The 24077-nt window shown below is 40.2% G+C and overlaps 1 protein-coding gene across 3 annotated transcripts in view; it reads left to right on the top strand.

Moving 5' to 3' along the window:
- The window catches only part of CLVS1 (clavesin 1), a 139349-nt gene that overhangs the window by 25937 nt on the left and 89335 nt on the right, over positions 1-24077 (top strand). For all 3 annotated transcript variants that reach the window (XM_073331046.1, XM_073331047.1, XM_073331048.1), the window contains one exon: positions 18916-19090. In XM_073331046.1, the coding sequence (XP_073187147.1) occupies positions 18916-19090 (175 nt within the window). The remainder of the gene's footprint in view (positions 1-18915; positions 19091-24077) is intronic.

The raw sequence follows: 24077 nt of genomic DNA, 5'->3' as shown, positions 1-24077 counted from the left end.
AAATTGCCCAGCACTCAAGTGCAGCTCCCCTCTGGAAAGTACACCCAAAATAATATTGTCTTGCACCCTAGAGAAAGCTGTACAACAGAAGCTCATAAATTCACCCCTCCCTCAATGTGGAGGAAGATATGCACAACTTCTTGCCCCCCACCCAGTTATAAATTGCACAAACTGGGTTTTATAATAAACAAAAACAAGTTTACTATCTACAAAAGGCAGATTTTAAATGATTATAAGGAAGAGCAGACGAACAAAACAGATTACTAAGCAAATAAAGCAAAACATGCATACTAAGCTTAAGATCTTAAATAGATTGGTTTCAAGAAGTAATTTCTCACCATAAATGTTGCTTTGGGGCAGGATGCAGAAATTCTTGAAGGATAGCTACCCTGCTTGCATCTTAAATCTTTAGACACCATATTCACAGACCAGATCCCTTTTCCAACCCGGGCTCAACTCTCCCCATCGCTCACCCACCTTGTGTCTTTGTTTCTTAGATCTTTCTAGCTGTCATCCTGGGTGGGGATTCAGTGAAGAGTGAACCTAGATCAACTTACTCCCCAGCCTTAAATGGAATTTACCTAAGGTGGCAACCTTTTGTTTCCCAGTCTTGACCTCCCATTCCTTTTAGTGGAAAATCCCTAGACGTCCAAGATGGTGTTTAGTACCAGATGACATGACCACCTAATCTTGTAGTGTCAAAGCAACGTCCAAGCTTCTCAAGAAGGAGCAAGATTAGTATCTTCAAAGTCTTATTGTTTCTTCCTAATGGCCCATCAAGGCTGATGGCCTGCTGTCTGGTGGGTGTTTCCCAAATACACACAGAGTTGTAATTGTTATATAGTCAATATTACTAATTTTAGATACAGAATATGTGTATACAAATTGGATAATCACATTCAGTAAATCATAACCTTTCCAATGATATCTCACATGACCCATCTTGCATAAAACATATCTTAGTTATGTCATATTCATAGCATAACAATATTTCTATGAAGAATATGGAGTGTAACGTCACACTCCCATCCCCTCGCCTCACTTGTAACAGTTTGTAACCCTGAAACAATTGTAAATCTGTGTAAAACTGAAATGCCAAGTTAAGGACCCACCTACCCCCTAATATGTTATGGAATTTATGGATAGCAGACAGGACATCATCCTAGCATCTCTCTTTCTCCTTCTTTGGATCTCTGAATATGATCCAGCTGCTCAGATCCTTATGAAGCTGGTGGGCAGTATGAATTCCTTACTCCAGCCACCGCCTTTCAGGAAATAATAACATTTCCTGAAGAGACAATCTGAAATGGTTCCTTTTGCCATCTCATAAACCTGGCCTAGTTTTGCTCATCATAAACTACTAATATAAATATGTCTGTTATAATAAATGGCTATTTTATTATCATGAAATACCTAGAGAGATTAAATTAGTTCGTAGGCTAATGGGCAAGAAAAATTTATGGTGGGCAAGTGGAGCTATGGGATACCTCACAAATTCTTCATTTCTGGAGACCATGGATCAAAGCCTACGTACTGTAGATCACAAGTTAATATTAGTTTGTTGAGGTCAACCTACTCCTAGTGAATGTTGGGCACATCACAAATTTACTGCATAGTTTAGCACGAATGGAACACACGTATTCCAGACAGTGTGTTCTTAGTCAGTAACACTGGCCTTTTCTTTGGCTAAACTCTCTCTCTCTCTCTCTCTCTCTCTCTCTCTGTATACACACACACACACAGAGGGAGAGAGAGAGAGAGAGAGAGAGAGAGAGAGAGAGAGAGAGAACTGATTAACTACAGTTTTACATCCACAGTAAGGGATTTATCTATGCAATGATTGTAAAACATTAAGTTTAAAAAAATCATCAGTCATTTAGTATCCTTGTTAGTTATGTTTAATATAAAATATTATTGAAGTTTCTACTTGTGGTTGGTGGAAATTTGAAATGGGCTGAAGCAGTCTAGTGGTATTGATTTTGTCAAAACCACATTGATTCTAATTTTGGTTTTGCAAGCCCTAAATGACTCATAATTTTGATTTTGAATTTATGGCTCATAGGAAACAGTGAAAGGTCCCAAACATGGGAAAGATAGAAATTGCCATATTGAATCACACCCATAGTCCACCTGGTGCTATAGCCTGTCTGTAACATTGGCCAACACCAGAGCTTCAGAGAAATGGGCAAGAAACCTGCCATAGGCAAATATGAGCTAATCAGTACTCCCCCCCCCCCATGGATGTCTCATCTTAATGCCTAATAATTAGAGATAAATTGGCTAAAGTTAGAAATACAGTTAGGGCTAAATGCTCAATCCTGTCCCTACTGCAGTCAGTGAAAGTCTTACAACTGACTTCAGTCTGGATGGGTTTATGGCCAAACCTTAAAAGTTAAGTGCAATGGGCCTGGCTGCAAGCTGTGGCATTTATGTATGCAAATTGACATTTCTTGTGCAGGCACAATGAAAGAGCAAGCACAGTGTCATTTTTGTACTTATTACACTAAATGTCTTCTTTTAAAAAGTGCCATATTATGTCCCTATGGGGTCAGTGAGTTCCACTTGCATAAATGACTCTGAGTGGGCTCACACCCCATTCTGGAGAAGGTTGCAGAAATGATGTAGGTGTATCCTTCAGATGAGATGTTCAAGTTTGGTGCTTTCAGCCTTTCCACATCCAGCCCAGAGCAGCTTGGTTTAAGACTTGAATCCAGCATGGATCATAGGCTGAGAAGCAGCCGTAAATTGTTTCTTGGTGGTCTCTATTCAGTGGAGATTGAATTCACCCCTGTACAGAAGGATCACATGAGGCCTGTTCCTCATGTGTGTCATGCTTAATCTTAAGAGCTACAGCGGCTTGAATGGAATTTAAATAGTGCACAGGCCCTTGCTCAGGCACTTTTGCACGGGGGGAATTTCAATCAGGGTGAGAAAGGGTATAGTAATGGAAAACAGAAGGGATGAGACCTATGGAAATAGTTACACTTTAAAATCAATAAAATACACATGGCTTGTTGTATTTTAAAGTAAATCATTTAGACTTTGATGCCTGAATAAGCCCCTTTCCCAGTAACATTGGATTGCGTTATCCCAGGGCAGATACAGTAGCTCTTACATCAGTAGCCCCATTGACATCTGTGAGATAAAGGATCAGGTCCACAAGTAACAAAGTGCTAGATTGTGCCATCCTTATTAATGGTGAGTAGTACCATGCTCCTAGTATAAGGCCATTAAAATCTATGGGACCACTTAAGATAATGTCCAACGTGAGACAAGGTGACAGAATCCAAAGCATATCTATTAATTAGCCCAGTGGCTCTCAATCAGGAGTACATATACCCATGGGGGTACACAGAGGTCTTCCAGGGGGTACATCAACTCATTTAGGTATTTGCCTAGTTTTTACAACAGGCTGCATCAAAAGCACTAGCTAAGCCAGTCCAAACTAAAATTTCATACAATGACTTGTTTATACTGCTCCATATACTATACACTGAAATGTAAGTAAAATATTTACATTCCAATTGACTTATTTTACAGTTACATGAGAAAGTAAGCAATTTTTCAGTAATAGTGTGACTATGACAATTTTGTATTTTTATGTCTGATTTTGTAAGCAAGTAGTTTTTAAGTGAGGTGAAACTTGGGGGTATGCAATACAAATCAGATTCCTGAAAGGGGTAAAGTAGTCTGGAAACGTTCAGAGCCACTGCATTAGGCTTTCTGCTTTGGAGGTCTGGGCTAAAATACATCTTACTGAAGTCACAAGAGATTGAATGAATGTGAGAATTCTCAACTTAAACCATGTTTGAGTTTGTATATGATTTATCATTAGATAGCACAGCTGGCTGTCTCTGCTCAGGAGAGGCACTAGAATGGAGAAGCAGGAACTATACAGCTCAAAAACAAAGTGCATTGGCAGAGCTATGGGGAGGAAGGTTGGAGTTTATACAATGACTGTTCACTCTCAGGACTGGCTAAAGCGAGGCAATATGTCTAGCTCACTATTTCAAAAGCATAAACATTAATCCAACAATAATTTTCCATAGCACAGTAATGAAAACTGGAGATTTTCCCTTCTGCCTCCATTCAGCAAGATAATTAAGCACATGCCTAATTTTAAGCCAATGAATAGTCCCGTGGACATTAACTACAGAGACAAAGTATAGAAATGGAACTGCTCATATGCTTGAAGTTAGGTATGTGCTTAAGTACCTTACTGAAGTGGAACCTAAGTCACTGACATGTATGTCTTAAATGGAAATGAAACCAGCACACTTCCTTCAATATAGAGCCCTATTTCGTTTATACAGTACTAAAATTACAAAACGTTAGCTAATGCTGAATGCAAGTTAATGAAATGGCAGAGAATTCTGTGAGACCTCTGATTTATTCAGTTTAAATATAAACATAAATTCAAAAGCAGGGAGGCTGGGAAAGTTTTCATTCTTTGCATTACTACAGAAGGAAACTAACAAACAATATATTGGGACTTTTATCCTGCAAAAGCTTGGCTTGCTGTATTTTGTCAAAGTTTGGTATTGCAGTAAAGGCCCTTTAATAGTATTTTTGACAAGTCACAGTACTAGCTAGAATAAAGAAAAGTATACACCACAGTTGCTTTAAAAGATACTCCTCAGATTTTCAAGCAGCCCAAACATGTTATAAGAATGTGTTTAAATCAATAGGAGTAAAACCTCCAAGTCCTGATTTTCCATTTTTGTTGTAATGTTACTGTGAGAGCAATAGAGAAAACGGGCCAGCCAACTGATATTACCAAACCCTGCAATTTCATCAAGGACTCCCATCCTATCAAATTACAGTCTTCATAAATTAAATCTTCCAAAGGGTTGACTCCACTTTTTATAATTCAGGTTTCTTCTTCCATGTCCTGTACATCCGCGTCTTTCCCCACAGGTACTTTTACAAAACAACAGCCTCAATAAATCAAGGTATGAACATGGTGACATCAAGTCCAAGATAAAGACAGTCATTTACTGGCATCAAACCTGTCAGATCAAAAGCAGGACTAAATTCTGACTTTTTTGACCATTAAAGCTTTTGGTATGAGCTCTTTATCACATCTATTTGCTATATGCATTAGCACATAAGAAGCTATTTATAATTAAACAAGTGGGCACAACGATGACTTCAGTTACCTAACCTCTCTAATATTTCTCTGTAAATGCACTATGTGGGAGTGTCTTATTGCTACTGTGAAAAAAATCATTTAGTGTTCTTTACATTGGTTTCACGAAAACAAACAATACAGCCACAAATAAAAGTTCATAAACCACCCCAAATCCTCAACAGGAAGTTTCTTAGATGAGATAAAAGTATGTATAACATAACACAAGCGCCTGGCCTATGACTGGGATCAAACATCTGTAAATCTGAGAGCACTATATTATAAGGGAATTGGTAGTGACCCCTATATTTAGGCTGCCTTACATTTTAGGTTGTCTAATACTTTTGTAATTAGTATTATTTGAGATATTCAAACAGCTGCATTGCTTGCTGCAGGCCTTTGAAATTCAGCAGAGGGAATGTCCTTGAAGTGCATTTCCCAAGAAATATCATTCCAGTTGAGCTGAGTTATAAACTGTTAAAAAACATTATTTCCCTTCTCTCTTTTGCAATCCTCAGGAAACTTTTGGAGGTCTGTCAGAATAATAACTGAACATATTAACATTCTAAGGGTAGGCCCACACCACCACCACAGCATCTGCAGCGCTAGCATATTTGTACTGGCAATGTCTGGGAGCTGCCAGAGCCACTGTAGTGGCAGCAGGTGAGGAAGAACCACAGTGAACTGAAGTCAGCACTTATTTGTGAATATTTGTGAATGTAAAGGGGTTTTGGTTTGTTTGCTTGCTTAGTTTTACTACTTGACCAATTCTACCACTAGGTATATATCTACTGTAAGAATAATCAATTTGTGCACAAATAGGTTTATTAGGCAGTTGTTAGAGGTCTTTGTCAGTATTAAGAAAGCGATGGGTACAAGTCAACCAGAGGGCATCATTTAACGTGGCTTGTTTGGTCGCGGCGCAGCGCTGGGAGAGAGCTCTCCCTGTACTCTGAAAAATCCACCTCCACGAGGGGCGTAGCTCCCAGCATTGGGAGCACGGCTCCCAGCATTAGTGCACTGTCTACACCGGCACTTTACAGTGCTGAAACTTGCTGCGCTCGGGGGGTGTTTTTTCACACCCCTGAGCGAGAAAGTTGCAGCTCTGTAAAGTGCCGGTGTAGACAAGCCCTTTGCAATGATATGGTGAGAACTAAAAGCTTTAAAACTCCTTAAAAGACTTGAGGCAAAGAGTGGGAGTCAAAAATGGCCAATTATCAGCAAAGGTTAATGGTAAACTGCCCCAGTAGTAAGATCTTTGTTGTTCACGAAGGTGAGGTGAACAGTGAAATGGCAAAATGCGCACTTAACAAAATGTTGTGGGTTAGTGAAGATTAGGAAGGAGTGAAAAGAATTCTAGATTTAGCTAATCATACAATGAGCTAGTAGATGATGTTCATTGTAAGTAAATGCCAAGTTTTATCATATGGACATATCTGGTACTCAGGTCCTTTGTCCTTTATATTTGTACACACTGTTGGATTCGGAATTACTTTTACCCTCTCTGGAAAACATCTAGTCATTCTTGAGAGGACAATTAAAAAGCATTCTCAAAACACAGTGGTGGTCAGAAAATATAAGGTTAAGTTATATTAACTAGAGAATAAATGGAAAATGCCATTATGTATGTTGACATTCTATCCTCACCTTGAATACTGAATTCAGTTTTCATCATGTCATCGAAAAAACATGGGCATAGCATAAATATAAATGTTCAAAGAAGGGCAACGGATATAATTTGTGGAAGGTAGAAGTGAAGGAGCTGTCCACATCCGAAGAGATTAAAAAGCCCAGAACTATGTAAATTGGAATGGAAAAAGACAGGAGATTTAAAAGAGGTAATCTAGACCAATGTATGGTACAGAGAAGGCTGATTGCTCCTGCTTATGCCTTTCCATAATAATAGAACAAAGGCTGAACCATGTTGTAATTAGACACTAAATTTAAAATGTACAGAAGGAAATTGTTTTTTTCTGTAATGAAAAAATTAACTTGTGGAACTCACTGATGCAAGAAATTGAAGCAAATAGCTTAATATGATGCAAGAACAGATTATAACACACAGTGTTTGAATAAGAAAAGACTATGCAATTACACAGGCTGGGAAAAAACTACAAAAGCCATCAATTCTCATGCTTCCAAGCATAAACTGTTCACCAAGTGGCATTAGAGAAAATGTCCTTATTATCATTAGTAGTAATAGTAGTACGATAGTGCCCAGCGGCTATGGTGTACTTACAACATTGCAAGGTGGGCGATGGGAGATTTAAGCCTTCCTATCGAAGTACCCAACACTGACCACTGATGGAGAAAGAATATAGGATTGAACGGACCATTTGTCTGTTTCAGCACATCATTTCCTAGATTCCTAAAGAAGAAGTTAAATAAATCATAAATACCTTTCCAAAATAACCATACATGATATTTATGTCATCTTTTTTGTTTTTGTATAGACAGGTATTCTTTGTCCAGTCCCTTGTGCAAAAAAGCTATGGGAGTCTATAGTAATCAATTGGAACACTGCAGTAGCTCTGTTGTAACCAGATTGTATTTGTGGCCGTTACTGTAGAATTTGTAAGGACTGCCACAGCCTCAGGGTGCATTTACATAAGTAAAAACAACATACTGCCCAGGACTGGCAGCCACAGTGAAAGACAGACATCCTGTTCCCCACTCCTTTTGAATGTAAGAATTGTGTGTATATCCAGCGTAGGTTTGGAAACTACATAGCCAAGAAAATAGCCAGAGAATATTTTAGAGGCATTTTCCTGTTTAACAAACAAATGAAAGAAATCAGAGCACATATTACATATTGGAGCTAGATTGTAGCATTTTCCCTGAGCAGTAATGAGCAGTGTACAGCCACGTACCTCTTTGACATCTGCCAGGGTCTTGATTTTGCAAGGTGCTGAGGACACTGCCCCCACCTCCCTACCTCTCCAGCAAAGCACTTAAACACACACAACTTTTAAGCATTTGAGTTGTCCTGTTGAAATCAAGGGGATTGCTCATATACTTAAAGTTAAGCATGTGCTTTGGTGCTTTGCTGGATCGAGACAGAATGCTCAGCACCTTTTCAGATCAAGCCCCAGGAGAGCTCAGGGAAGGATTTTTGGAGCTCAAGAGAGCATTGGGGGAGTACCCACTTTTCACTGTGCCTTGAAACGAAGCACCATGGGATGGAACAGCTCATTCTTCTCTCCATGGACTGGTGCAGAGGGAAACCGCTTTACCATCTCCCCACCTACTGCCTGTCCCTCCCCATATTCTTTTGAGGCTATTCCCACTTCCAGAGTTTCACTGCAGGCACAGTTCCTATGCTTCCCCCACCCCTCAAGTGCATGGACTGTAAACGTCTTTGGCCCTTGTGCATCAGGAGTTCCCCCCCCCGCCCCTTGCATACTCATACTATGATCAAGGAATAACCGGTCATTTGATATGTGTGTCCACATATGAATGAGCATATGTAGGAAGAGATTTGTAACATAGGGTTGAACGTAGATCGTGTGATGCTTTTTTCCCCCTTTGCTTTTTACTGGTTGCTATAGAGCCCTATTGAAGCAGTAAGTGGTATCAAAAAGCCTCATAAAGGGATAATACAGGTATATAAAAGGACTTCAAATAGAAACCTAATATGGCGAATATTTTTGTACATCTAAGAAGCACTCGCTGACAGATGCAAATTCTGAGAAAAGATATGAAAAAATGGCTATGCAATTCTTCTGGGAGTTGGAATATTTTCACTCTAGTGGGAAACCTCAAAGATTCCCACTTGCTTTGAGGAAAGAAATATATCCAGAGGAATTCAAAGCCAGTCAGGAAATGTGGGGGGAATCTGTCCCCCTTTTAATCATGTTAAACTACATGGTATTTTTTTGACATGGACAAATAGCTTTTAGAGCCTAACCTTAGCCCACCGGACTCTTCTTACTGTTACCCCATACAGATTTGAACCAAGGATTCCACAAAGCTACTGCGCTGATCTATGTCATCCCTTTATCCTGGATCTATGGTTACCTGGAAACAATATTTATATTCCCACACACATGCTGTTACCTGATTTGCCTGTTACTTTGGGGTACGCTCATTTATTAGGGTTACTCTTCGGGGCCAGGGTGGGGAGTTCTGCAATTCTATCAATGTATTGCTTCTGTCACTTGTGTTTTCATGTGGAGCTCTACTTCTCCCTGCTGCAAGTTCCCTCCCAATGGAGCTCTCCTGCAAGACCTAGGTTCCCCAGGCCTGGGTTCTTCCAGCCCCAGAATCAGAGAAACACACACACACACACACAGAGTCTAAGAAGACCAGGTTAATCCACATTCCCAAATTGACCCCTTATATGTCCCTGGACTCAGCAGGCTGGCTCGAGCAGCACCTCCGAGCTGTCACCCTCATATGCCCTGGGCACCGCACCGGAATAGCATACACCTGAGCAGGCTGGGTCGAGTAACACTTTCAATCTACCACCCTTATATGCCACCCTTATATGCCAGCCCATTGGGTCAAGCAGAACTTCCAAGCTGCCACCTTCGTGTCCCAGCTTCAGCACGTCCCTATCCCCACTTTCACATTACAGTTGTTCTGGTAATAACCCACTTGATGAGCAATCCCCACAGGATTTTTTGGCGCTGCGGGGATCTTTAGCTTAGGTATAAGGAGTGTTGCTGCAGAGTGAATGCCGAGGGGGGACGGGGAGTGCGGGAGAGAGAGAGAGAGAGAGAAGCAACCAGCTTAACCATGACAGTTGTTTATTACCAGGTAATAACCATAGGGGAGCCAAACAAACAAAACAGTTATTATATTAAATCTAACCTAAATTTGATTATAAAAGTCAGGTTTAGAAAACTATACCTGATCACACAAGTCAGGGTCAGAAGGCTATACCGAGAGAGAGAGAGCTGGGTTCTCATCACTCCGTGAAGCTTGAATCGATCGGGGGTCCCAGGTGGTGGTGGTAGCTGAGGGTCCTGAGTGCTGGAGGCAGGCAGAGTCCCCAGCACAATCAGTCAGGAGAAGATGAAGTCCCAGTGGAAATGATACAAGATTTTGAATCCAGGCATCAGAACACTTACTTGAGCATGGACAGGAGTTTTTGTTGGGAAAGAATAGTGGTTCAAGGGAGAGCACTAGATTTGTTTATGGGTAAATTGATTGCTCAAGGGAATATACCAAAGTTGTTTTGTTCAGGCTAGACAATAGGAACTGATCATTTCTGGCTATGGGTGGTGTTCCTTGGAAGGAGCTCACAATGCAATTAGGGAGCATCACTATGTTGGATACCGATAAAGGATTTATTACTAGAATTGGTCTGATAACTACTGAGCTGGGTGTGTGCAGCATGGGTTCATTAACATCAGGAGCAGAGACCCCCATGATGCAGTGCTTCCCTGCTTTTATGGTCCCAGCGTTCCATGCGGTTCTTGCCTTGGAATCTCTGTTCTCCATTCTGTATGTTAATGGAGATGCCCCCGTCCCATCTTCGATGCAAATGAGGCTAGGGGAGTTTCCTTAATCCTGTCACCCTGGTCCCATGGGTTTAGCTGTGTCTCCCACTGCCTTTTCATTGCTTTTTGTAAGTCTTTCTTCTGATCGGTTTTGGTTCAAGCAGAGGCGGAGGGGGAGTGGTCTTTCGTGAGTCAGACAGGCTGGGTACTGCGCCCTGGTTCCCCAAGAACACAGAGCTGATAGGTAACAATGCTGTACAGAAAAATTAAATGAGTTCCAGTAACAAAACAGTTAGAGATGCCTGCCTGGAAATGACGTACAATAATGGTCTTAACTAAATTGATGTTAGAGAAGAGTAAATTGGAGTTAACACCAACTAATTTAATGCTGGTTCTGGTTCTGTAGAGATATGAGCAAATTCTGATTTACTGTGATAAGCAAAATGAGTCTGAGCCTCACCAAAATCTTGTATTGCAGTAAGATAATTCTCTGTTTTGAGTGTGCTACTAAATTGCTCATATTTTTCGGGCGATAAGAGAAAATGACTAACTTAACTTGTTGGATTCCATGAAGAAAATAACTAGGGCTGGTTAATATATTTGATGTGAATAATCTTAGTTGTGAATTTATCCCTTTTTCTCTGTTAGTGAATCACATTTTGAAGATCAAACCATCACATTTTGAAGATCAAATACTGAAACATATTTCTATAGACCTGTTCACAATCATTATCATTAATTATTATTTATATTTCCATAGTTCCCAGTGGCTCCAATCAGTTTGGGCTGAGTGTGGTAGGAACAGACAGAACCGACATAGGAACAGACGGTCTCTGCCCCAAAGAACTTAAATTTTAAGGCTGTGATCCTGCGGTTACAATGTGTGAACTGACTGCTGTGCCCATGCAGAGTTCAATTTATGTCAAGGAGGCATTGCATGAGTGTGTCAGTCCACAATTTGCAGGTTTTGAGTCAAAGATCTGAACAAACAATATAGTGATGAGAATAGTAATCCCTGCTAGTCACCTGTTCAGCAGAGATCACTGATAAAGTCACATGAAGTTAAACAATTTGCACAAATGACAAAGCCCTTTCTAATAATAAATAAATTCAAGGAAATTGGGCCCCTCTCATTGATACTCCATGAAGAGCAAAGGGAACTACATAATAAAACAATAATAAAGAATAATGCCTGGCTCTTATACTGCACTTTTCATCAGTTGATCACAAGAGCTTTATAAACGAGGTGCACAATGATCACTAAGACTCTTTCCTGTGGCTGAGTTGATCAAAATAGTGCTGCCTGCATTAGCTTGCATGAATCAGTGTTAAGTTTCACCTCCCATTGTGTGGCTCATACACATCACTTTCTTGGGTCCCTCTGGAGTTCTCTTCATAGTTTCTTTAGATTTGATTAACCTAAATCATTTTGGGGAATTGGCAAAATTTGCCACATTGCTCTTCACCTCCTTTTTCACTTTTTAAAGAAAATATATTACATATCCACAGTCCTAGTAGGAATCCTTTTGGTATTGTACTGTCAACCTTTCCCAGACTGAAAATTAACTATTTATACTCATTGTTGGTGGGGTTTTAGTTGTTGTTTTGTCTTTTAGCTAGTTTCTAATCCATGACAAAACTTTATTTCTTATTCCATGATACTTCGACTCTTTAATAACTTATTGTGAGAAACTCTGTAAAAACTTTATCAGAAGGTCAAATACATTTAATCTGATTCTAGTTTAACCACTATTTTGTTGAGATGGGTTACGTATTCTAGTACCTTGGGGAAATAAACTTTTCCTTTACAGAAGCTGTTGTCCCCATTATATCATGTTTACCTAGCAGTTTTATAACGCTCTAATTATCGTTTAAATAAGTCTATATGGTGCTGAACTAAAGCTCAGTGATCTATGATAGATACAGCATTTGCTGTCCTTCAGTCATAGAATCATAGAATATCAGGGTTGGAAGGGACCGCAGGAGGTCATCTAGTCCAACTCCCTGCTCAAAGCAGGACCAATCCCCAATTTTTCCCCCAGACCCCTCAAATGGCCCCCTCAAGGATTGAACTCACAACCCTGAGTTTAACAGGCCAATGCTCAAACCACTGAGCTATCCCTCCCCCTGTGGTACAGCAGCAGATCTGAATGAGAATTTGCATATTTCTGTTAGTAGTTGTATCACTTCATCCTTAATGGCAGTGATGCAGCAAAACACTTAAGCACATGCTCAACTTTACACATGTGAGTAGTCCCACTGAAATCAGGTTATGTCCCATTGAAGTCACCAGGAGTATTCACATGGTTAAATCTAAGTATGCTTAAGTACTTTGAAGATTGAGTCCAGTGATCTCAAAACGCCTGGGTGATACCATTTCTCAGAAATATATGTTTCTTTCAGCACCTTAATCTTCAACAGCACCTCATCTTTATCAGTTGAAAATTGTAGGTATCTCCTCAACATCCGTGGTGGTGATGACTGAAGCAGATAAATCATTTAGCTTCTCTGCGACATCTTTATCCCTTTTAATTGATCCCTTTGTACCCAATACTCCACTCAGTCAATTAATTCTCTCACAGGTGGCTTACTCCTGCTATAATTAAGTAATTTCTTAATTACTTTTTATAAATTTGACTAAGTTTGACTAATCTGCCTTCAAAATCCCTTAGCTAAACCCTTCTCATTTTTCTATCATGCTATTGGTTCCTTACTACTATCTTCCATTTGACTAACTCCCCATTTTCTTAGGGATACTTGTTTGGCTTGAGGACTTCTTTTATGGTCCCTTTCTATTCAATCAAACTGTTTGTTTGCTTGTTTCCTTCCTTCCTGGCTTTTGTTATTGAGTGGCATGTGCATTATCTTTGGTAATTCATTAATGACAGGCTGAAGTAGGCTCCATGCTGAGGCCACACAGCAGTATTGTAGTTCCCTTTCTTGAAACAGCAATTTATATCACTTTTTTGTAAGTGTGTCAAGCTGGGGCGGGAAATGGAAAATTGAACCAAGTAACAAAAGTAGTTGAATCCCAGAAAATTATTATGAGTTAATGTATGGAAAATGATTTGGATGCAAATCAGTGAAACTGCTGAGTGCTTCATATGAAAGCCACAAGATTAGGAAGCTAAGGGCTTCAACATCAGATGGCAGTCAGCATGATTTCCATAGAGATTCTGCAAACATTGACTGGCATGCTTGCAAAGAATCCACCTGGAGGATCAGTGTGCTGCCTTCATGCCTAGTTGTACCTCACCCAATAAAAGAAACAGCATTAGCATTCAGTTTTATATGTGCCATGTCTTAGAATATGCAAATTTGTAGACAGGGTGTGACAGTATGCAGGAAAATGCTAGATTAGTTAATCCTCCCACACTCACAAAATCAGGTGTCCAACTCTCCTACAAGTAACCTTTATTAAAGTCAATGGGAAATGCAGGTGATCAGTAGCTCTGTTAATCTGGTCATTTAGTTAGGTGCCTAAATACAGATTTCAGTACCTAAGTGTAGGCATTCATGAAGAAGATTTGGGCCCAATCATAACAAACATTTCAGTATGATTTAGAATTTAAATAAAACATATTTATGCTTTGTGCAAGCAGTTCTCATCCATCCCTAAAATTACTCCACCCCGTCTCCTTTTAAGGTGTCAAAGGTGGCAGCACAAGGAATGTCACCGTGAATGTTCTGTAAAGGAAGCTTTCCTGGCCAGAACTAGGAGACCAATCCATTTCTGCACCCTGTGTAGTCCCATTTGTTGCTTCCTACAGTGATGAACATTAAATCTGTTTTTAAAAAGGCATATGTGGGATTAAATTCAGACTTGGATTATTCCATTCTCTCCCCCCCACAACATAATCCAGGGTACAGAGCTGCCATTGGCAGAGAATCCACCTGGCATAATTGTGCAAGGTGCCTGCAATCCCCTTTCTGTTTTGATAACTACAGCAATCCAGGACAGCCCCAAAAAGAGAGAGCACAGTGTGAGGAGGCATGGCCAGTATATCATGATCACATTTTCCAATTCAGTGCCCCCTACTAGAAAGTTGCTACTGGTATTCATGGAGGTCTGACCACAAGCTAAAGCAACCCTCCCATGATGTGACAAGAATGCCAGTGGGGTGTGAATTGAGGGCACAGAGTCTGAAGGAGAAAGTACTTTTCCTTTATTGGAAGTTTATGTTTGTCCGAAGTGTTTATTGGTTAAATCCTGTTAAGAGGTGTTGTATTAATTTAGACGGAATATATGGGCCAATGGTATTCACATAACTGAGTCATTGGTCTGACCATTAAACAGTTTCAAATGAGGTTCATTTGAAATGTAACGTATTAAGTATGGCTTTCATTTTAATGTTTCCTTTCTCTTTAGCTGGAGAGAGTTTTTAGAAGGAAAAACCTTCTTGTTTGACAGTCTCTTAGATGGTATTAAAGATGGTAATAACTGTCCTTTTTGGGGAAAAGAGAAGAAATTAGCTGAGATGGGCTGGAGCTCTCATTGTTGCTGTTGTTGTTAAAGTCCAATCCCATTCCCAAGAAGACAAAATAAGGCAAACACACTCACAAAGGGGAGAGAAAATAACATCAAAGACAAAAAATGCAGCTTCTATGTCTGGTGCTGACTCTCACTGGGAATCTCGCTGCTGGAAAAACACAGGCACAGCGGTGGTCTTATCAGCCACTCGATCTGGCAAACTTGTACTAGCACTGGGCTATTTAGGGCATTGGTTTTAGCTGCCTCTTTTTGGTCACAAGCCTGCAGTAGTGTTGCAAAATATGCAGTCTTGGCCAACTAGGCCAGACTCTTATCAGACAGAAGGAAAAAGGAGAGAACTAGGATAGAGGATAAATGAGGCAAGGAAGGAAAAGGATACATGGGCAGCAGGGGAGGAAATGGAGTCCCACATTCTATGTGGTGTTCGGGATTCAGCCAATGCCAATAGAGGTGGTGGCATCATCAGGCCCAATCTGGTCAGGACATTTTTCAGGATTAGGATGAGGAAGTGATGGTGACAGCCATGATGATGAAGCTCACTCCAGTAGTCAGGTTTGTTTCCAAAATCTCTTTCTTTAAGGACCTCCAAAGGGAGTGATGAATGGAATAGCTTGTCCTCTCATTATTTTGTGCACCAATTAGGCCTAGTTGCCGACACTCCAATTTTTGTTTACTAATTTCTGGTTCCACACTTTTCTTGATTACCAGCATGATCTTAACACAGTCCTTGAGTTATATCAATAGACTTTTTTTATTTGGACTAATTCAGTCTGTTTTCCTCCAATATCTTTTCCCATCAACATTTGTTATTATAGGTTATGGACACCTTTTATAAACTGTCACTCACTTTTTACAGTTGAGCTCACAATTAGGGTAAATCTGAATGATCACAACAGAGGCTGACGAGTGGACCTGGCCGCCTATTTTGGATGTGGTTCCAAAGAATGGTAAGAGAGGAAATGCTATATGTACATTTGGCACTTCTTTGGACAATAGGATCCTTAAAATTAATAGAATAAATATTCAGATGAGACACAGATTAATTTACTGTTGTGCTGCAGCCTTCCACTACTGAGGAAAGCACTGTCTTTAGTTTGACTTCCCAACTCAGATTTTTGGGGTACTATTTGGTTAGGTTCCCAATAGCCCCCTTGTTGTTGCTAGGGTGCTGATAATGCCCAATGCCAAGAAAGCTAAACACACTTTCATCCCAAACATCTGCAGACTTCTGAGATTATCATATTTTGCCCTGGTGATTATACTTTGAAGGGTATTTTTACTATGTTATGAAGTGGGAACAAAGAAGCACAGAAAATAAACTGATTCTTCAGGATATTAGAGAGACAAGGTGGGTGAGGTAATATATTTATTTACCAAATTCTGTTGGTGAGAAAAACAACCTTACACAGAACTCTTCTTCAGGTCAGGGCTACAACAACACACAACACAACAATCTTCAGGATACAGTTTCTTCAAAGCAGAAATTATAAACTCTTAGGTCAAAATTTGCCAAAAGGGGCGAGCAAAACTAAGGGTTGGATTCAGTCCTGACAGATCAGTGGAGTTGCCCTTGGTTTTATGTAGTAAAGGCAAAACCTGCTTTAAAACTATGCTTTCCAGTTTTCTTTTTGTTTAATACAAATAGAAACAATATACCTTCAATATAAAATGACTCATTAAAGATTAAAAAAAACAGCAAAATAAAACAGAACTAGATTTTCCATGAGAGAGCACAATGTGTCCCTCCCCTGTCACAGGCAATATTAACTTTGAAAACAAAATGGCAGCCATCTTTCCACATGGTCAGAGCTCTTAGAAATTAAAAAAGACAGTGCAAAGATAACAAAGGCTACTGTACCAGTACATTACATCACAGGAGCCAATTCTGTGGGTGCTCCAGAGCTGGAGCACCCACGGAAAAAAATTAGCGGGTGCTTAGCACCCTCTAGCAGCCAGCTCCCCCACATCCCTCCCAGTGCATTCCGCCCCTAGCAGCCCGGCCGATCAACTACTGCCCCTCCCTCCCAGTCAGCTGTTTCACGGCATGTAGGAGGCCCTGGAAGGAAGGCGGAGGAGCGGGGATGGGTCACACTCAGGAGAGGGGGTGGAATTGGGTGGGAAGAGGTGGGGCAGGAAGAGGTGGGGACTTGGGAGAAAGGATGGGATGGGGTCTGGGGTGGAACGGGGTGGGGGGGCGTTGAGCACCCCCCGGGCCTGGAGGAAGCCAGTGCCTATGCATTACATAATCATTTCCATAAGGACTAAGCTATAATTTTTTTGGAGAGACTCATGCTCATTGTTTACCAAAGAAACTTTCCCAGTCCAGAATTACATGTTAAGAAAAATGTACCGTGTTTCCTTCTCTGTCTTTGTTTATCTCTCCCTTCTTCATAACTACAGATGTTAGTATGTTAGTAATTATTCTCTCTGAGCTGACAGAGCCCCTGCAGTCAGCCTAGTGCTAATTAATACAAAGTTCCTATTTTGATCTGTTGTCGTTATTTTCCATTTTATGCTTGAACCATATAAGCTGGGCAATGGCTAAAATTAATTATACAAAAAATGAACCCTTCCCTCCTTTTCAAATAGCCTCTCTTATTTATCGCTATGTAATTTATGCATGTCTTGTACAGACTTGCCTGTCTGTTTCTGGTTTTCCTCCTTATATTGTAAACAAATTGTTGGTGGAATGTATCCAAGGTGCAGGAATTCAGTAGGAGGGCTAGCGCAAACAAATTTTCTTAATAAAGCTAAACCTTGTTCTATGCATTACTTATTTCACCCACCTGAATCCTATTGTCTCAGGTTTATAACAGGGTTCTCTAGCTCTTTTTTAAATAAATATAATCTGTGGTTTCAGGTTTCACAGGGATAGCCGTGTTAGTCTGTATCAGTAAAAACAACGAGGAGTCCTTATGGCACCTTAGAGACTAACAAATTTATTGGGCATAAACTTTTGTGGGCTATAACCCACTTCATCATATGTTGTTGGTTTTTAAAACATCTGTGGTTTAACACGAGTTTATTGCTTCTTACTCCAGAAATGTTGTTCAAATTCTAACGGGTTTTCCTTACTCAAAGATCTTAGCACTGATATCTGTACTTTTGAGTTACTGTGCTGTTTCTATACCTTGGAGCATGCCAATATATGGCCAGGCAGTGCTGGCTAGGAAAGGATATATACTAGGGGCCAAATCCTCAGCTAGTGTACACCTGGTACTCCCTACATTATAGGCTATGTTTCTGTTTCTGAAGAGAACGACTATAGCTCATAGAATATTTTCTTCCAGCAAGAATGCTGATTTGCATCAGGTGAAGATCTGACCATAGGTCTTTGATTTATCAGGGTCTGTGAGTGTGAGTTTAATCACATTTAGTTTCTAGTTGTTACCAGATGCATTATTGTAAAAAAGGAACAGAACAGCAAAAAATTAATGAAAGAGAACACTTGAATTTTGTGAAACACAGGAAAATCTGGCTGATGCATGTCTGTCTCATTCGTTCTGTGGGCTTGCTAGTTGTCATAGTTAATGCAGAGTGTTTTAAACTGATACCCTAAGGCTGTTTCATTTACTGTAGACAAATATTTTTCCAGTGTAGCTGAGCTAAAATCTATTATAAGGGATGCCACAAAATGCCAAGAGATTTAACTCAGGATCTATTTTATCCATCAGTGAACAGATGTTATCAAATCAAGGAATACCTTGGTGATGCTTTTTAAATATCTGTCTTCTCTAAAGAACTTCACCAAAATAAATATCTGATTCCTTGTACATGAAAAATCCCAGGCATATCTGCGTTTCCTGTGGTCTGAAGATAATTACAATCCTTTACGTCTGCTTTGGCCTTAGGAACTCCTTCACAGATATTCTACGGGCTATTCTGTTGTCCTTGGAAGTTCTCATTGAAGATCAAGAGCTTCAGATAAACGGCTTCATTTTAATTGTAGACTGGAGCAATTTCTCCTTCAAGCAAGCCTCCAAGCTAACACCGTCTATCCTCAAACTGGCCATTGAAGGGTTACAGGTATGTTGAATGTGGGATGCAAGCATGCACTCAGTTAACTAGGTTTTGTCATTGTAGTCAGGATAATATTTCTCAGAAAGCAAAGGGGAGAAAAATCAATACAAAATTTCAATTGAAAATCATTTGAGTATCATCCAGTTATAGCCTAGCCCAAGTTTCAGATGTTTATTTTTGATTATCTATTGCTTTCATTTAAACACTAAATCATCATTGCCTCAAGCCTGTATTACTTACTGTAGCAATTAGAATAATGTTTAGAGATTTGAGATTTAATCCATTTAAGAGTTCCTGGGGATTAAAATCCCACAACTTCTGCCTTATGAAGCATGCCATACATGTGCGGGGTGCATATGTATGTGCAGGGTAGTGAAGGGAAAGGAAGGGGGAGTAGTTGTTATTATCAGGAGATGGAAATATACTGTCAAATCATACCCTCAAATATATTTGGGTTTGGGGGGTAATGGAGAAGAGGGAGGGAAGACCCCCCTGTGGGAATCAATGTACTGCCATTCAGACTTCCCTAATTTCCCGCAGAAGCCCTCCAAGCATGATAATACACCAGGCATTAAATTATGTTACGGTCCAGTTCAGAGGAGGTACGTGCATCTGACACCTGTAAACAAATAGGAACAAGGTAAAACTACATGAAAACCAGATCTGTATACAATGGGGCCATAGCATTCTTTAAAAGAGCTGTTATAAAGAAGATTGTGATCAACTGTTCTCCAAGCTCACTGAAGGTAGGGCAAGAAGTAATCAGCAATCTGCAGCAAGGTTAAATATTAGGATTTTTTTTTTAACTGTAATGGTAGTTCAGCTGTGGAATAGGGAGATTGTGGAATCCCTGCCACTGGAGGATTTTAAGAAGAGGTTGGATAAACATCTGTCAGGGATGGTCTAGGTCCTGCCTCAGTGCAAGGTGTTGGACTTGATGACTTCATGAAGTCCTCTCTCTGGCTCATTGGCCTAACACCCTTACTTGGATACTTCAAGAATCCTTTTGTTCCCACTCCAGGGTTCTGTCTACTTGATGGCTCTGTAATAAAGTCCAAATTAACTCCCTCCACTGGGGATATATTACATTCAGTATGCCGGTCTCTTAGGTATCCTCTCAGGACCTTTCACAGGCTTCTTCCTAAAGCCCCTCCCAGGACCTTTGATTGGAGAGACCCAAAGTTCAAACCACTTTACCAATCTCTCTCTCAAAAAAGTGAGCCACACCCTACTCTTTCCCAGCCTGCCTCATCATGGAGATCCAGTACAGGTCTAACTCTCCACCAATCTCCCTTAAATTCAGAAAAGAGCTGTCCTTGTCCACTTTCCCAGCATGCTTTTCTGAGAGGCCTACAATTTTCATGTGCCTTGGAAATTGCAACCTCTTCTCTTCCCTCCTGAATGCCTTTGTACTGGGTAGAAGCTAGGAACAGGCCAGTGCTGGATCCAGACCCTGTCTTAAAGGGTCAGCATGCCCCATTACAGACCCCTAGGTCACCTTGTTTGTTTCTGTTCCTGTAAAGAATGAACATAACTCTCAGAATTAGGTTTCTGATGAGAATGTTCACAGAAAAGGCATTTAAAATTAGATTTCTGCAAATATTTTACAATATTAGCAAGAAATTACATGTTTGTGTGAACAGTTTAGGTACTTACATGGCTCCCACTTTATCATCTCCCTCCCAAGTATTTATGTAGCTATCCTCACAATACCTTCTGTGCTATGGGGAATTAGTATTATCCACAATTTTACAGATAGCAAACTAAAGCAAAGAGAGATTAAGTGATTTGCCCAAAATTACACAGGATTGAACCCAGATTGCCTGAGTCCTAGTCTAGTGCCTTAATCCAAAGCTTTTTATTACAGGTTCTGAGGCTGCATTATTTTCTGATAAATCCCTGTGTAATGTGCAAGGATTTCATTTGTTTATCTACAGGCTGCCAGTCTTAGTGGCAGATGATTTCTTAATTTTTTTATTTAAAAAGAACACACAGATGATTGCAATAAATATATGTGGAAATAAAAATAACTGTGTTTCTAGAACAAATTAAAACAAGGGGAATGTGTTATGGACTGTGCAGACCACTGGAGGATTCCATTTGCAATGGCAATTGTAAACACTGCAATTTGGATTGCAAATGCTGGAAAACAATGCCTTGATGCTTCTTGAAGGTTACTACACCTCATGACTTCCAAACAACCATTCTGTTCATCTCACGCAACCAAAAAGGAAAATTGTTCTTTTTTTTGTTGAACATAATCTACCAATCTGACACCAACCAGTACTGGGCCATTCATCTGACATCAGAATAAAGGAATCAGGAACTTCTTTAGAGCATTCAGACATATGAATTGCAAAATCATTGTGGAGATTGTAAGTCAAATGCTCTTATATAAAATACAGACTTTTCAAGTGACTGATTTCCCTGTTTAAATAGTTTCAGTAACTTTTTCATTTTAACATACCTGTCACTATCCTAATAAATGTTTTAGTTGCTTCAGATGGTTTTTTAAATATAAGCAAGACCTATATTAGAGGGGGAAAGGGAGAGAACCACTGTATGAGTGTGTTGCTTCTACTTCAGAGGGTGCCTGGATTCATAGATTCCCAGGCCATAAGGGCCATTGTGATCATCTAGTCTGACCTGTATAATACAGGCCATAGAACTTCCCCAAAATAATTCCTAGAGCAGATCTTTTAGAAAAACATCCAATCTTGATTTTAAAATTGTTAGTGATGAAGAATCCACCATGAACCTTGGTAAATTGTTCCAATTGTTAATTACTCTCACCTTTAAAAATGTATGCCTTTTTCCCAATCTGAATGGAAGTACTTAGGAGGTTCTAGTCTCAAGGTTTATCATGTCCACAAAATATCTAAGTGGTTTTAGTGCTTTGTAAATATCTGCAGCCACTAATTTCCACATGCAGATATTCAACCAGGCAAATTAATGGAATATACCCATTCCCTTTTTTAAGGAACAATATTGGACCAAATTTATCCCTGCATCAGGCCAGTGAAGTGGATGGAGTTATAGCAGGGATGAAATCAGTTCATTATTTTATTATTACATATGGGGTTGAACCCAACTCCTGATCTCTACGGAGCTTCAGATATGAATTTTGCAGATTCTCTTCCTAATTGGCTGAACCTAAACTCCAAATCTGAACCCTCTCTCTCTCGTCTTAGGGAAACTGATCTGGATACAAACTCAGAGCTTTGGGCCCATCTTTGTCTGAAATCTAGGATTATTGAAAAATAAACCTTAATTGATTGAATAATATTAATCTATGTAATAATGTTTCTTGTCACCTTTAAGATGCATCGTGTTCTCCATCCTGGTGAAAGACAGCTGCTTGTCTTTGCAACTCAGCCCTTTCAGTTTTTCTCAATCTGCTCCTGCAATGCAACAACACTAAGTAATGAGAATGGATGTTATTCAGTGCACATGTTAATTAATCCCATTCTGTAGAACCTCCTCTAGTTATACCTAATATGCTTGATAGTAATGAAATTATTCATATATAGATGTTATGCAGATTTCTTATTTATGAAGATTTGCAGATGTACAAATTCCAGTTAAAACTCAAGTTGGCCTGAAATCACATTTTGCTCATTTTCCCATTGTTTATTGGATTTCTCTGTATGTAAGATCACACCGGTGAGTTCATTATAGCTCTACAGGGCAGCTCTCCTCTTTCTCAATTACCCTGTTTAATTACCTAAAATAGTGCTAGTATCACCATGTTAAACAAGGGTCGTTCTAATGCTAAATGACTGTGTACAGTGTGGCTCTTTTAATTATACCTCAAATGTGCAAGGACAAATGTGTTCTAAGCAAGGCTCTGATTAATGAAGTCCACTCTTTCATAGTGAGGAAATAGTTGCTGTATGTCTTAGTAGATGCTCTATTTCTTTCTAGAGTTTTTCTATTTTCTATTTCTGTTTCTTTCTGATGTCTGGGGAAGGGTAGATCTTACAGAAAAATGGTCATACAGAGGCAAAGGGGGAAAAGATTATATTTATACAAAAACAATTTACTATGCCAATAACTTGCTGGATTTTGATTTCTATTTGTTGTTAGCATTTCTATGTGAACAGCTTTCCCTCTTCACAGCCTTTCTCTTTCTGATTGCTCCTGCTGTGAAGTCATATTCCTATGTCTGTGATGTTGGTCTATTAATTATCCCTAAGGTTGTGGGCAATATTGACTGTAGTTTCAGTTAATCGGAGATTAGTTCATCAGGGTTTACCTATAACAACATTTCTTTAAACAATATGTTCATGAATAACTAAAACAATTCCAAGAAATATAGTGAACTGTGGAAAATAGTCACCACAATCCTTTTTGTAGGGGGACACGTTTTGGAGTGTTCCACTGAAAAGACCATGGATGCTTAAGAAAATTAGGGCAGAGGTATAGCTGCTGCAGTGAAGCTGTGCTGGGTGCAAGGAGAACTACAGAGATTTCCTTTTCCCTGCCCAGCATTTCTGCATAAGCTGCAGCCAGAGCTTTCTGAAGGGGAAAGAGCATTCCTAGGCACATTGACCATCCCAGAAGGGGTATGGGTGGATGGACTGGGGCTATGGCCCCTTCCCTGTGCACAGGCAAATGCGAAAATAAATATGTCTTTGTGGCTACTTTTTTTCTGAAGGTGCATGAAGGGTTGCCAGTGATATGGTCAGGGCTGTTCCTAGATGGGTGCGGGGCCCGGGACAAATAAGCTTCCTCGCTAGTCTCCTCACTGTCCAACCGGCGTGCCCGTCCACCCAGCCCCTGCTCACCTCCTCACCCCATCGCCACCCGCCCGCCACTTGCCTCCCCACTAGTCTCTTCGCAGTCTGTCCGGCACGCCCCCTGCACCACTCTCCTCCTCGCCGTCCGCCCAACTGCCTGCTTCCTCACCCTTCTCCTGCCTTCCCACCTGCCTCCTTACCCACCTGCCCGCTGCTTGCCTCCCCACTAGTATCCTCACTGTCCGTTCAGCACC

This window comes from Lepidochelys kempii, chromosome 2 (assembly GCF_965140265.1).
Source record: "Lepidochelys kempii isolate rLepKem1 chromosome 2, rLepKem1.hap2, whole genome shotgun sequence".
Taxonomy (NCBI): Eukaryota; Metazoa; Chordata; order Testudines; family Cheloniidae; genus Lepidochelys; species Lepidochelys kempii.
The sequence above is the reverse complement of the archived record's forward strand: the minus strand, read 5'-3'. Positions and strand labels throughout refer to the sequence as shown.